A 13803-nucleotide genomic window follows, 5' to 3' on the forward strand; every position below is an offset into this window, starting at 1 on the left:
TTGTCTTTTTTTCGCCATTTCTTGGGCCATTCCCGCGGCATATGGAGGTTCCCAGGCTAGGAGTTGAATCGGAGCTACAGCCTACGGCCTAGGCCAGAGCCACAGCAACACGGGATCTGAGCCGCGTCTGCTACCTACACCACAGCTCACAGCAACGCCAGATCCTTAACCCACTGAGCAAGGGCAGGGATCAAACCTGCAACCTCATGATTCCCAGTCGGATTCGTTAACCACAGAGCCACAATGGGAACTCCATAGCCTGGCTCTGCCTCTAACCATTTGCGTGACCTCTGGACAAGCTGCTTTATCTAAGTTTGTTTGCTCATCTATCAACTGGAGAAGACTGTTGCAAACATCAAATGATATAAATTTCGTAAATCATTTACCACTGTGTCTGCACAGAGGGAGCATTTCATAGATGCTCGCCCCAGTCACTCTGTTGCTGGCGGTTATTATTATTCCTTCCTGTCCCCTGGAGATCATGACTGAATGGGAAGTTGCTGGTGAGCACAACTCCCTCAGGGCTCCTTAGCAGAGGAGTCTGTTCCATCCCCCTGCATCCAAGCTCCGCGATTCCTGGGGTTCTGGTGGTTTCAGAAGCCCCAGGGTAGGTGTTGATGAACTCTTACTTGGAGACTTATTTCAGCGTTTCATGCCCCCCCCTCCCCCCCCCAGTGAGGAGTTTTATAGCTCAGACATTCCCGGCAAAGTCCTTTTGGGTCTCACCCAGAGATGGAAAACAATTCTACCACCACTGTACAGGTTTACAGCTTCTGCCATGTGCCAAGCGCTGCTGTTAATATGGCCAAGAGCGGTGCCTGGATTACCCAGAGGGGGGGGCTTTTCCACAGGTGGAGTTTATTTTATTTTTTGCTTTTTAGGGCCGCACCCACGGCATAGGGAGTTACCCCGGCTGGGGGTTACACTGGAGCTACAGCGGTCACCACAGGTCATGGTAACGCTAGATCCTTAACCCACTGAGCCAGGCCAGGAATCAAACCTGCAACCTCCTGGTTACTAGTCAGATTCGTTTCTGCTGAGCCACAGTGGGAACTCCCCACAAGTGGAGTTTAATTAAGCAAGGCAGGGCCTTTAGGAAAATTTCAGCTTAGCATTTTTCAGACTCTGAGTCAATTCTCTAAAAAAGAGAATTGCCCAGAGTCAAAATACTAAATGCCAGGTCTCAAAAAAAAAAAAAAAAAAAAAAAATTCAGTTGGCCAAACAAGTTCACTGAAAACAGAGAAAAACTCTAAACCCACTAGGATGTTTTGCAATGATCATATTACTCCCCAGGGGCCGGGGCAAAGTTTAAGTATGGAAAAACTAATTTGATTAAGTCAGTTAATTTCCTTTCAGGGAAAGTTTCTTTGCATAAAAACTTCAGAGGCAAAGGTGAAACTTAAAAACTTAAAAAAAAAAATCCTTAAGAATGAGGTGAACTGGTAATTTAAATTGATTTTCAGCAACTTGGTCTGCTCTCTTTTCGAATGGATTATTATTTTTTCAACTATATGTTGAGTTTGGTGTGCACAGGTGTTTTTGTTTGCTTTTTGTTTTTGCTTTTTGGCTGCACCCACAGCATATGGAAGTTCCCTGGGTAGGACTGAATCTGAGCCTCAGCTGTGACCTACATCACAGCTGTGGCAATACGGGAACCTTACCCACTGTGCCAGGCTAGGGATCCAACCTGCACCTCTGCAGCGACCTGAGCTGCTACAGTCAGATCCTTTATCCGATGTGCCACAGCAGGAACTCCTACATAGGTGGGTTTTTTTTGTTTGTTTTTTTGTTTTTTTTTTATAACCGAAGTCCTTACTTTATTCAGATTCCCTTAAGTTTTTTTTTTTTTTTTATCTTTTGTCTTTTTAGGGCCGCACCCGCAGCATATGGAGGTTCCCAGGCTAGGGGTTTAATCAGAGCTGTAGCCGCTGGCCTACACCACAGCTCATGGCAACACCAGATCCTTAACCCACTGAGCAAGGCCAGGGATTGAACCCCCAACCTCATGGTTCCTAGTCAGATTCGTTTCCGCTGAGCCACGAGGGGAACTCCAGATTTCCTTAGTTTTTATCTAGTGTCTTTTTTTTTTTTTTTCCTCTATTCCAGGATCCCATCCAGGACACCCTGTTACATTTAGTTGTCATGTCCCCTTAGGCTCCTCTTGACTGTGACAATATTTCAGACTTTCCTTTGTGTGTGTGTGTGCGTTTTGTATTTGTTTTTGTCTTTTTTTAGGGCTGCACCCTTGGCATATGGAGGTTCCCAGGCTAGGGGTCGAATTGGAGCTACAGCTGCTGGCCTACACCACAGCCCCAGCCACGCTGGATCTGAACCATGTCTGTGACCTACACCACAGCTCATGGCAACACCGGATCCTTGACCCACTGAGCGAGGCCAGGGATCAAACCTGTGTCCTCATGGATACTAGTCGGTTGGGTTACCGCTGAGCCACAACAGGAACTTCCAGACTACCCTTGTTTTTGATGGCTTTGACAGTTTTAGGTAATACTGGGCAGCCCGTTGGAGGTTGCCCCTATACTGGAATTTGATGCTTTCCTCTCGTGGTTAGACCTAGGTCATGGGTTTGGGGGAGGAAGACTGCGGAGGTCGAGGGCCGTTCACATCGCATCATGTCAAGGCTACGTACTATGAACTTGACTCATCACTACTGAAGTTGACCTTGGTCTCCTGACTGAGGTAGTGCCTGGCAGCTTCCTCCACTGTAGCGTTACTCTTTTCCCCTGCCCCTCTCCACACTGTCGTCTTCGTATGCATAAGCTGTGATGTTTCTTTCTCTCTGATAAAATATACACACACTTGTATGTTGCTCAAGAAACAGTGGGTCACAGGAGTTCCCATCGTGGCTCAGTGGTTAACGAATCCGACTAGGAACCATGAGGTTGTGGGTTTGATTCCTGGCCTTGCTCAGTGGGTTGAGGATCCGGCATTGCCGTGAGCTGTGGTGTAGACTGCAGACGCAGCTCGGATCCCGAGTTGCTGTGGCTGTGGTGTAGGCCGGCAGCTACAGCTGCCATTAGAACCCTAGCCTGGGAATCTCCATATGCCGTGGGAGCGGCCCTAGAAAAGACCAAAAATAAAAAAAGAAAAAGAAAAAGAAACAGTGGGTTTCAGACACTCTTTCTAGGGCTGACATGTTTCCACGAGTTTGGAAATGCATTTTTTTTTTTTCCCTCTGGAAATCCATCCCTGCCTCTAAAAGCCAGCCGTAGAAGCTCTCCCTCCTCTGTAGGTTCAGACCTGGGAGGTGTGAGAGAAAGGCGCTCAGCCGGGCGGCACCTCCACACCTGCTCCACTAACTCCAGGGCAGAAACTGAGTTGGGATCCAGGCCCTTACGCAAGGCCTTATGTAAGGCCAGGCAGAGTCCACACGGGTGGGCAACTTTCCAGAGTTGCCTCATTTTACACCGGCACAGTTCACATAAACCCAGAGACTGAGCTCTGCATAATTTTTATTTCACAATCTTCTGGTGGGTGGGGGTGGGGGGTCTGAGTCTTTCGCTTTACTTCTTATCTCATTCTAGCCTCTCAGAGAATTAAATAGGATGAGCTTACATCTTTTGAGCCTTTTGTAAGTGTACCAGGCACTTTTTTTGTTTGTTTTGTTTTGTTTTTGTCTTTGTCTTTTTAGGGCCACACCCACAGCATATGGAAATTCCCTGGGCTAGAATTGGAGCTGTAGCTGCTGGCCTACACCACAGCCACAGCAACGCAGGATCCGAGCTGCATCTGTGATCTACACCACAGCTCATGGTAACGCTGGATCCTTAACCCACTGATTGAGGCCAGGGATCAAACCTCATGGGTGCCAGTTGGGTTTGTTACTGCTGAGCCACAGTGGGAACTCCCCAGGCACTTGTTAAGTGCTTCACTGCCTTGTTAGTTAATTTCCACAAGCACAGGAAGTAGGTACTGCTCCTATTCTCCTATGGGGAGGAAACAGATTTAGAGGTTAAGGGACTTATTCAAGGTCATTTGGTAAGAAGGTGGCAGAGTGGGTTCCAACCACAGTGACTCCAGGTGAGAAGGGTGTTGTCTGGGGAGCCACAGCTGGAAGACGTCCTCAGAAGGGGCAGCGATCACGGAGGGGAGCCCAGGACAGGGCGCCCCAGGCAGGGTTTCCGAGAGGTCTTGGGTCAGCCTCAGTGTGATGTTTACCCTTCTCCTTCTAGACCAAAAGGCTCCGTCCCGAGTTACAGACAACGTGGATTCAGAGGGAGGTTTGACAGTGAAATTACCTGAAAACATGATGTTTGAAGTGGCCACCTACAGGTCCAGGAAGCGCAGCGTCGAGGTCTTGGGGACCCGGATACCCAGGCAACTCCTGGCTGCCCTTGAGAACACGTGAGGCTGGATGTGGGCAGCAGTGGGGAAGGAGGGAAGGAGAAGCCCATTTGGGGCCCCAAGGGCATCTGAGGTGGGGGGACCCCGGCTGGTGCAGCCTCTTGCTCCCTACACCCAGCACTTCCCCAGCCCATTCCTTTCACCCAAGCATGTCCTCTTCTCTCCACCTTCGGGTTTTTTTTGAAGCTTTTGTTTTGTTTTTTTGGTTTTTTTTTTTTTTCTTTTTAAGGCCACACCTGAGGCATATGGAAGTTCCCAGGCTAGGGGTTGAATTGGAGCTACAGCTGATGGCCTACCCCACAGCCCCAGCAACATGGGATCCAAGCCATGTCTGTGACCTACACCACAGCTCATAGCAACACTGGATCCTTAACCCACTGAGCAAGGCCAGGGATCAAACCCATGTCCTCGTGGATACTAGACAGGTTCATTACCACTGAGCTACAACGGGAACTCCCAGGTCTTTTATCTGGTGTCTTTTTTTTTTTTTTTTTCCTGTTCCAGGGTCCCATCCAGGACACCATGTTACTTTTAGTTGTCATGTCCCCTTAGGCTCCTCTTGGCTGTGACAATATCTTACGCTTTCCTTGTTTTCGATGGCTTTGACAAGTTTAGGTAATGCCATTCAGGCCCATTGTAGGTGCCCTCCTCTCTTCCCTCGCCTTCTCATTTTTCCAGCATCAGCCTCTGGGAACTCTTCTTCTGATGCCTCCAATTCACTCACCTCCCTGCTAGACTCTAGGGTGATTGGCTACTCTGGCTTGGACCCAAACCGACTGGTTTCAAGAGACCGCTCTCCCCCGTTTTCCTACACTGTTGCCCAAATCTGTATTTGCACTCTGTCTTGCAGCAAGCCAGCGGTTTCCCAGTTCCCTCTCCCTCACTGCACCAAGGACAGCTTGTGCCCAGGAACTGACTTGACTAACCTGTTTCTCCCAGCACACACTACTCAGTAAAAGAGCTCCAGTGAAGCACAGGGAACATTTCCTGCCCAGGAAGTGCCACCACCTCTCCCCTCCAGGGTGGCACCAATCAAGTGCCACAGAGGTTCTGTTAGCGAAGGGCGTGGTCCTTCCAAGGGACTTAGAGGATGTCACCAGCCTTCCCCCTCCAGTCCTGTTGTTGTTGGTATTGGATTTTCTTCCTGAGCTGGTGGTGTGTTAGACAGTGTGGAAGGCTCAGGGTGAGGGGCCCCGCCCGGCTGGCTCTCCCTGAGCTGGGGGTGGCGGGGGGGAGGGGGGGGATGCCTTCACTTTTTCCTTTTCAATTAAAAACCAAAAGGCTGGCGTTCCTGATGTGACTCAGTGGTAACGAACCTGATTAGTTTCCATGAGGACGCAGGTTCAATCCCTGGCCTCACTCAGGGGGTTAAGGATCCAGCATTGCAGATGCGGTTCGGATCTGATGTGGCTGTGGCTGTGGTGTAGGCCGGCAGCTGGAGCTCTGATTGGACACCTAGCCTGGCAACTTCCATATGCCGTGGGTGCGGCCCTAAAAAGACAAAAACAAACAAATAAACAACCAAACAATCCCCAAAAGGCTTACGGTGAAATTTTACCGGTCCTCTGGCCTCTCCCTGCCCACCATAGCACAGCTGGTGAGGGACCTTTGGAGTTTTTCTAAGGGAAATCATTTTTTTCTAGAATGCCCATTGTGTGGCGGTGTTTATAGGTTGTGGGGAGGTTGCTGGCTAAGCAGAGGAAGGTCAGAATTGCCAAGGCTGTAGGTCTTTCTTGCGGGTCTTTGGGTCGCTAATAACCGAAGTTGCATCAGGCTGTTTTATGTCGCAGCATGAACCTCCTTATGGAATCGGAGATGCCTCCTGCACCGCAAGGGTGGATCCTGCGGCCAGGCCCCAGAGACCCAAGCGGGGAGCTGGAGCCCCTTCTCAGAGAAGAGGGTGTTGTGGGCCGGGCGGATGCCTATCTCAGGGCCCCGGGAAGGGCATCAGCTCTGGTCTCATACAGACCAGGGTTTGCATCCCCGCTGTGTACTCAGTAGCTGCGTGAACTATGACTGTTCAGGACCTGTCTCTAAGCCTCTTATGACAAATGGATGCAGTCCCGCCTACATCCTAGGGTTGGGGTGAGGGTTAAGTGAAATGACAGGTGACATATTCATAGAACTGGCACACTGGAATCTTGCAGACCTGCAGATTTCCCTGCCCGCTGTGCCCCCGTGAGTGACGTGAACTGTGCTGGGGCTGCCGTGTTCCTCGGTTTTCCAGCCTCAGAAATACTTAATCTCACATAGGAACTAGCTGGTGGAGAGGGAGGAGCGTGCTCGGGAGCGAGTGGGCTTCTCATTCCCCCTTGACTCCCTCCAGGAAGCTGAGGCGTAAACTGCCCGATTCGTTCCAATCAATCCGAGCAATGAGAGAAGACCTGTATCTGGTGACAGAAACCCTGACGACGACAAAGACTGAAACCCTGGAAAGCGAACAAGGATGTGTTATTCAGCTCCTGGTGGATCGTTTGGGTTTCCGATATGGACGCAAGGTCGGGGTCCTGGGGGGCGGGGACTGTGGGAGAGCCCACGTGGCTCAGAGCTGCAGGATAGGGGGGATGCCAGCCCAGATGCCAGGCTCATCAGCCCTTTCTTTCCACCTCTCCCAGCGGTTTGCGTGCTCCTTGGCCTTCTTACAACTTCTCTTCTTGCCCCAAGGAAAGTGCAGGTGGCATCACTAACTCTCTGCCTAGTTACTCTCTAGGGATGTTCTGTTTTCATTTGCTTCATGGCGCTTCCCATGCTTCATAACTACTCGGGTGTTTTTTGCTTGTTCCTCGTCTGCCTTCATTTCTAGGAGGCGGGAGGGCAGGAGCCACAACGCTTGGAACAAAACAGCCATGTTTTGTCCTCAATAAATATTTATTGAATGAGGAGTTCCCGTCGTGGCACAGCGGAAACGAATCCGACTAGGAACCATGAGGTTGCCGGTTCGATCCCTGGCCTCGCTCAGTGGGTTAAGGGTCCGGCGTTGCTGTGAGCTGTGGTGTAGGTCGCAGACGCGGCTCGGATCTGGCATTGCTGTGGCTCTGGCATAGGCTGGCAGCAACAGCTCCGATTAGACCTCTAACCTGGGACCCTCCATAGGCTGTGGGTGCGGCCCTCAAAAGACAAAAAAAAAAAAAAAATTGTTGAATGCATTGGAAAGGACATGAGCTCTGGGCTTAGATTCAGGTGCAAGTTTCAGCCCTGCTGCTATGAAACAGGCCCATCCACCGACCCTCTCGGAGCCTCGGTTCTCTCATCTGTAAGATGAGGATGAAAACATGCACTTCCCAGGATGGTTTGGGGGGTCAGGCGAGATAACTAGGGATCGATCAACGTGAGCTCCTTTTTCCCAGTGTCAAAAGGCGGTGACCATCCCCCCTGGGACAGTCCTGGGCTATCGCCTAAAGCAGCTCGTCTTCCCCAACGAGGAGAGCATGAGTAAGGGAAGCCTGGTGGGGCGGTGGGGCTGGGGCTGGAGGCTGGGGGTCCTTTTAGCCAGGCTCTGTGTCAACCAGGAGGGGCCCTGTTGCAATCAAAGGTTGGGGGGAGTTCCCCTGGGAAGGAGGGTGGAGGGTCCTTGCTCAGATGCCACCGATCCAGGATTGGCCCCAGCCTGACACTAACTCTCCCTAGAGGTGTTAACTCTCTCTCCCGGTATTTTTACTTTTTTTTTTTTTTTTTTTGGTAGGGGGAAGAGTGGGAAGATTGGGGAGAAACTAGAAGAGGAACTTGCAGAGAGAGAACTGAGCTTTCTGATAACTGCTTTTTTTTTTTTTTTTCTCTCTCCCTCTCTCCTTTAACTGATTTAGATATTATTTCCGAAAAAACAAAATCCTTTCCACAAGGTGAGTGAGCTTCTGGGCCTTCTGTTCATTCCAGTATGGGCAAGGGTACTATTTTTATTTATTTACTTATTGTATTTTGCTTTCTAGGGCTGCACCCACGGCATATGGAAGTTCCTGGGTTACGGGTTGAATCGGAGCTGCAGCTGCCGGCCTACACCACAGCCACAATCACAGCAATGTGGGATCCAAGTTGCATCTGTGATCCACACCGAAGCTCACGGCAACACCGGATCCGTAACTCTCTGTTCGAGGCCAGGGATCGAACCTGCATCCTCATGGATACTAGTTGGATACTTAATCTGCTGAGCCACAACAGGAACTCCCAAGGGTACTAGTTTTAAAAAAGAGGATATCAAATGGCCTGGAATTACAGACTTGTTAGTGCTGAGAATGTAATGGAACTCACCCACGTGGGAACTATGCTAAGGGCAGGAGAAAAATCTGCCTATGGAAGTGGGTTGGATTGCATGTTGGCCTAGGGTTTCCAGGCTCCTTGCTCTATGTAGGTCAGTGTGCTGGATCCTGGGCTCAGAACCCTAAGAAGGCTTGTTGGCCTGGGAAGCACAATGGAGCTGCTCAGCCAGTTCTGACAGAATAGCACCAGCTGGGAAAGGAGCACTGGACTGGGACTCAGGTGGTCTAAGGGTCTAGTCCTGGCCCTGCCATCCACTAGCTCCATAGCCTCTTGAGCTATGGTTATACCAACTTTAAAATGAACTAGCGAAAAAATAAATAAATAAAAATAAATAAATAAAATGAACTAGCAACTTCCATATGCCACTGGTGCGGCCCTAAAAAGACAAAAAAAAATTTTTTTTTAATTAAATGAATTAGGATTAGTCTAGAAGATCCCTATCATTCAGAATGTGGCTTCCTCTGGAATTTCAGAGTCTTTCCCTGAATCCTATAAGGGTTGTACTGCCAAGAGGTCTTGTGAAGGCGTAGAGAGAGGTCTAGATGGGGTAGAAAATTCCAGGAAAATTTCTGGAAGTCGTAGAAGTTGCAGGTTCAGTCTTGGCAAAGTCTTGCTAGCTCCAAAGAGACTCCTTGTCACTCTAAAGTGCCATAACAGGAGTTCCCGTTGTGGTGCAGTGGTAACGAATTCGACTAGTACCCATGAAGACTCGGGTTCCATCCCTGGCCTCACTCAGTGGGTCGGGGATCTGGCGTTGCCATGAGCTGTGGTGTAGGTTGCAGATGTGGCTTGGATCCTACATTGCTGTGGCTGTGGTGTAGGCCGGCAGCTGTAGCTCTGATTCTAGCCTGGGAACCTCCATATGCCGCGGGTACGGCCCTTAAAAAAAAAAAAAAGCAAATAAAAATAAAGTGCCATAACAGAGGAGTCAGGGGATAGATTCCACTTCCTGCCCCGATCCAAATTTGCGGAGTGGCTGAGGGCTCAGTGCACCCTCTCTGGGCTTTCATTTCTCCTTCGATCCTGTAGGCGTAATCCTCTGGCTGCCTGTTTCTGAGGATGCAGGAAGGGGTCTGCAAATATAGCGCTTTGTCATTTACACACAATGATGAGGAGGCAGGCTCCCTGGCATAGACAGTGAGGGCTCAGGGTCCAGATATGAAAACGTCCACCATTGGGGAAAGAATGTCCACAGTGGGGTGGAGGGGACCTGAAGGCTCTCTGAGATCATTCTTCCTCTCTTTGCAGAGAAAGATGGTGGTGCATCTTGCTTAGGTAAGGATGGGAGCCAGCTGAGTTCGGGGTAGCTGCACTCCTTGCCCCTCGAGCCCTCTGGCCTCAAGGTGTGCAGCTCGGGTGGGGTAGCTGAGAGAGAGAGAGAGAGTGTGTGTGTGTGTGTGTGTGTGTGTGTGTGTGTGGTAGTGGGGTGTGTTGGGAGGAGGATAGAGCAGCGCTCACAGCAAATTTCAAATTTAGAGGTTACATCCGACTTCTCTAAACACAGTGATTCTCACTGGTCATATATAGACATCGCCTGGGGTTTACTTTAAAATTAGTGATTCCTGAATCCCACCTCCAGAAACTTCTGATTTAATTGATCTGAGGGTGTGGCCTGGTGTGGGCGTCAGGATTTTTAATCCCTCCCCAAGTGAATCGCATGCACAGTGAAGGCTGTGAACCACTGTTCTGACTTCCTTCAAACCCTCACCACTCCTTTTGCAGTCCAAAGACTGCACTTTGAATGGCAAGGACTAAGTAAGCTTGGATTTCCTAGAGGTGGAGAAGAATTGGGGGTTGGTGCTAGGCTGGGGGAGGGTGGAAGGGTGTCATTGGGAGGTCTGGGAAGAAGGATGCTTCATTTTACAGGAAAAGACTAACGAAGAGAAGATGCGGGGAGGTGGTCTCTAGAAGAAAGACCGACAAAGGATGGGGTCTCCAGGGCCCTTGGTAATGGAGTTTGCTGGGCTGGGTAGGTTGGGTTCCTAATTTCTGCCTCTACAGGGAAGTCCTTGAGTTTGGAGGGTTCCAGAAGCATGAAGGAGAAGGTGCAGGACCTGGTGAGGGTCCTCCAGGATCTGACGGAGAAGGAGCAAAAAAGGGTGCTGAGCTGCCTCGCTAAGTGCCTCACTGAGGATGAACAGCTGCAGGATCTACAGCAAAGAGTAAGAGGCCCATGGAGGACCCAGGGCAGAGAGGGAGGGCGGCCTGTGGGGAGGGCAGTGGACTCGCTGAAGATCACCTGCTGCAGCGGGACAGGGCTCATCTCCCTCGTCTTCTGGCTCCAGGTGTCTGAGGTCCAGCGCTCCGGAGAGCTACGGATGGAGGGCCCAGCAGGTCCTTTCATAAGCAGCCTTTTTAATACAGCTGGGATCTTGGTAGAGGCGCGCGTGGAAGCCCTGTGGGATGTCCTGGATGCTTTGGCGGGTGAGGAGGGCTCTGGACGTCGGCTGGGGTGGAGGAGATGCTGAGGGGCCTGTGTGGAATCAAATCTTGGGAGGAAAGGGGTATACGTTGTCTCCTACATCTTCTGAGGCACAGACCCCTCGCATCCCAGAAACCGGCTGTCTTTCCCAGTCCAGGGACTGAGCAGCTGCCTCCTCTGCCCTGCGGCTCAGTCCATGACCTCCCGCAGGCTACAAGGAAGGAGAGAGCCCATTTGGAATAACCCCCATCCAGCATGTCCGGGGGCTCTCCAGAACCCTCTGTGATGCTTGCCCCAGGTCCGATCACACCGTGAAACTCTGTCCTACTATGTGCCCCTCCTCTCTGCCAACCACCCTCTTTTTTGCCCCCAGAGTTGTCTGAGGAGCGGCGGTTTGTGGCTGAGGCCCTAGAAAACAGAACCCTGCCTCTGTTGAAGGGCAAGGTAAGATAGCCTGGGCTGAGGGCCCAGGTCTCAAGGCCCATAGAATTGAAGGCCCAGGCTCTCGAGGGACCCAGAAGTCCCGGGGACCAGTCCCTTCCTACTTCATAGTCCTCTGTCAGCTCAGGTCTATGCAGCTGCTTTGCTGCAATGCCCTGGACATACAGTTTCCAGGACAATTTGGGATGGGCTTTGTAGGTTCTGTTGCTTGCCTATGGGGCAAGAGAGGGGATGGAAAATTGTTAGTCCTGGGAGGTCAGTGGCCCCCATCTAGAGGGCCAACACTGATTGGCAGCTCCTGTTGATACATGGGGTGCATGAGGCTCTCCGGGCTCCGCACGAACGGGCGCCATGATGGATTACTGCGTCTGCCATGGGCTCAGGATTCAGGAGCGTGGCCAGGTATTTGCCGCTTCTGGCATATTTCCTTGTCCCTAGCTTTTACAGTCTGGGGGATTTCCTTCCAGATGGAGTCTATCCTGGAGCAGAACCTGGGTGAGAAGCTGCGTGATGAGGGCTTTGACCCCGAGGCACGAACTCTCTGGGCCCTCTACGTGGTTGTCTCCATCCTGCTGCAGCTGGAGAAGCCTACCTCTGTGTCTTCCTAACACTCTGGTAGCTCTTTAACCATGCTCCCCACAAGCCCCTGGGTGGTCTTCGCCCCGGTCTATCCTCGCCATCCCGCTTCCCAGTCACCAGAACAATGTCTTTAAAACAAGCCGCTGGCTGGTTTTTGAGACACCCCATTTGCTGAGATCATGTCCAAAAATCAGCCTGGATTGTATGCATGACCTTCTGATTAAAAGTGGCAGTTTGACCATATTAGTTTCCTCTCCCTCTTGCCATCTCACCAAGTGACAGTAAAGCGATGGAACATATAGAAACCCACAAGGATAAAGGGAATTAGGCAGCAGATAAGGGATTTCAACACATCTTTGGAAGCAAGAAAGCAATGAGAGGAGTGCAAGCCAGGAGGTGTGGGAAGGGATGTGGAGGAGGTAGGAGATTGCTGGTTTCCATCATAAGCCTTTTAGTTCTAGTTAATCTGCATATATCTTAAGACGATGTAATTAAAAGAAAAAATGCTTGTAAAGCATTTCAGATATTTCTCAAAGTCGAAAGTAAAGGTACCCTGTGATCTCCCTTTTCTCTCTAATATAGACGCTGTTAACATATGGGGGGAGGTGAACATTTTCCTATGGAGCAGTTTTAAAAATGGAGATTTATACATGAAGCCAGGATGATATAACATTTGTTTTTAACTTTTGAATTAGGGTGATTTTGCCTTTAAATCTGTGGAAATATATGCAGCAGGAACTCTCGTACGGGCGGCTGGAGGGTAGATTGGTCCACCACTTTGGTGGATACTGTCAAACGGTTTTCCAAAGCTGAACATATGCCTATGACTCAGCAGCTCCACTTCCTCAGCATATACCCAAGAGAAATGAGTCCGCATATTCACCACAAGACTTGCATGTACAAAAATGCTAAAATAAGAGCCCCAAGCTTGAAAACTCTTCAAATGTCCAACATTAGGATGGACATATATATTGCGTTATATTTAGGCAATAAAAGAGAGCAAATTACTGCTACAGGTAACAAACTAACATGGATCGTTCTCACAGACATAATGCTGAGCAAACGAAGCCAACACAAAACCATGTATTTAATTTGGGTCCTCTGAGAAGTAGGTGCCAAAATGCAACCAGACAGGCCAGAGACTTATTAAGGGAAAAGCCTGGGAAGATGAAAGGGAGAGGGAGTAGGAATAGGCTTGACAAACCTTCAAATCCCAATGCAGGTCTAAAACTTGTGAGAGGAGGGAAGGAGGGAAAGACTGAGGAGGAAGAGTCTCCGATGGCAGCGCGGCGTGGGGGGTCTCAGCTAAGCCCATCTGGGCAGAGGGGGTCTGCCGGAGGCCTCCCCATCAGGCAGGATGGCCATGCTCCAGTGTCTCCTGCTCAGTCTTTGGGTGGGAACAGCCCAGGGGCGCTGCGGCGCAGGAGGCGGAGCCACCGGGGAGGGGGCGGGCTAGAGGTTCTCCATCAATTCTGCTTCCCACACACAGCAGGTTCTCCTAAAGAACACGTGGGTGGTACCCTCCGTGGCCACCGGGATGCTGCATGGTTCCACCTACCTGAGCCTCAAGAACAGGCCAACCTAAGCAATGCTGGTGGAAGTCCAAAGAGTGGTTACCTTAGGGGGACGGTATTGATTAGGGAGGGGCACGAGGGAATCTTCTGGAAATATACAAAGATTCATTGAGCTGTGAGAAGTCAGAGTAGTGGTTATCACAGTGGGGGCGGTCGTGCCTGGGAAGGGG

At 50.5% G+C, this 13803-nt stretch overlaps 1 protein-coding gene across 1 annotated transcript; it reads left to right on the forward strand.

The window, feature by feature from the left end:
- Positions 1-4089: 4089 nt before the first annotated feature.
- Positions 4090-12302, forward strand: GSDMB (gasdermin B). Its single transcript, XM_047758952.1, has 9 exons — positions 4090-4363; positions 6690-6861; positions 7711-7795; positions 8167-8202; positions 9866-9892; positions 10619-10779; positions 10903-11041; positions 11413-11483; positions 11948-12302. Exons 1-9 carry the CDS (start codon positions 4170-4172, stop codon positions 12086-12088), a joined length of 1026 nt encoding a protein of 341 aa, XP_047614908.1. The 5' UTR covers positions 4090-4169; the 3' UTR covers positions 12089-12302.
- Positions 12303-13803: the final 1501 nt, after the last annotated feature.

This window comes from Phacochoerus africanus, chromosome 14 (genome assembly GCF_016906955.1).
Source record: "Phacochoerus africanus isolate WHEZ1 chromosome 14, ROS_Pafr_v1, whole genome shotgun sequence".
Lineage (NCBI taxonomy): Eukaryota > Metazoa > Chordata > Mammalia > Artiodactyla > Suidae > Phacochoerus > Phacochoerus africanus.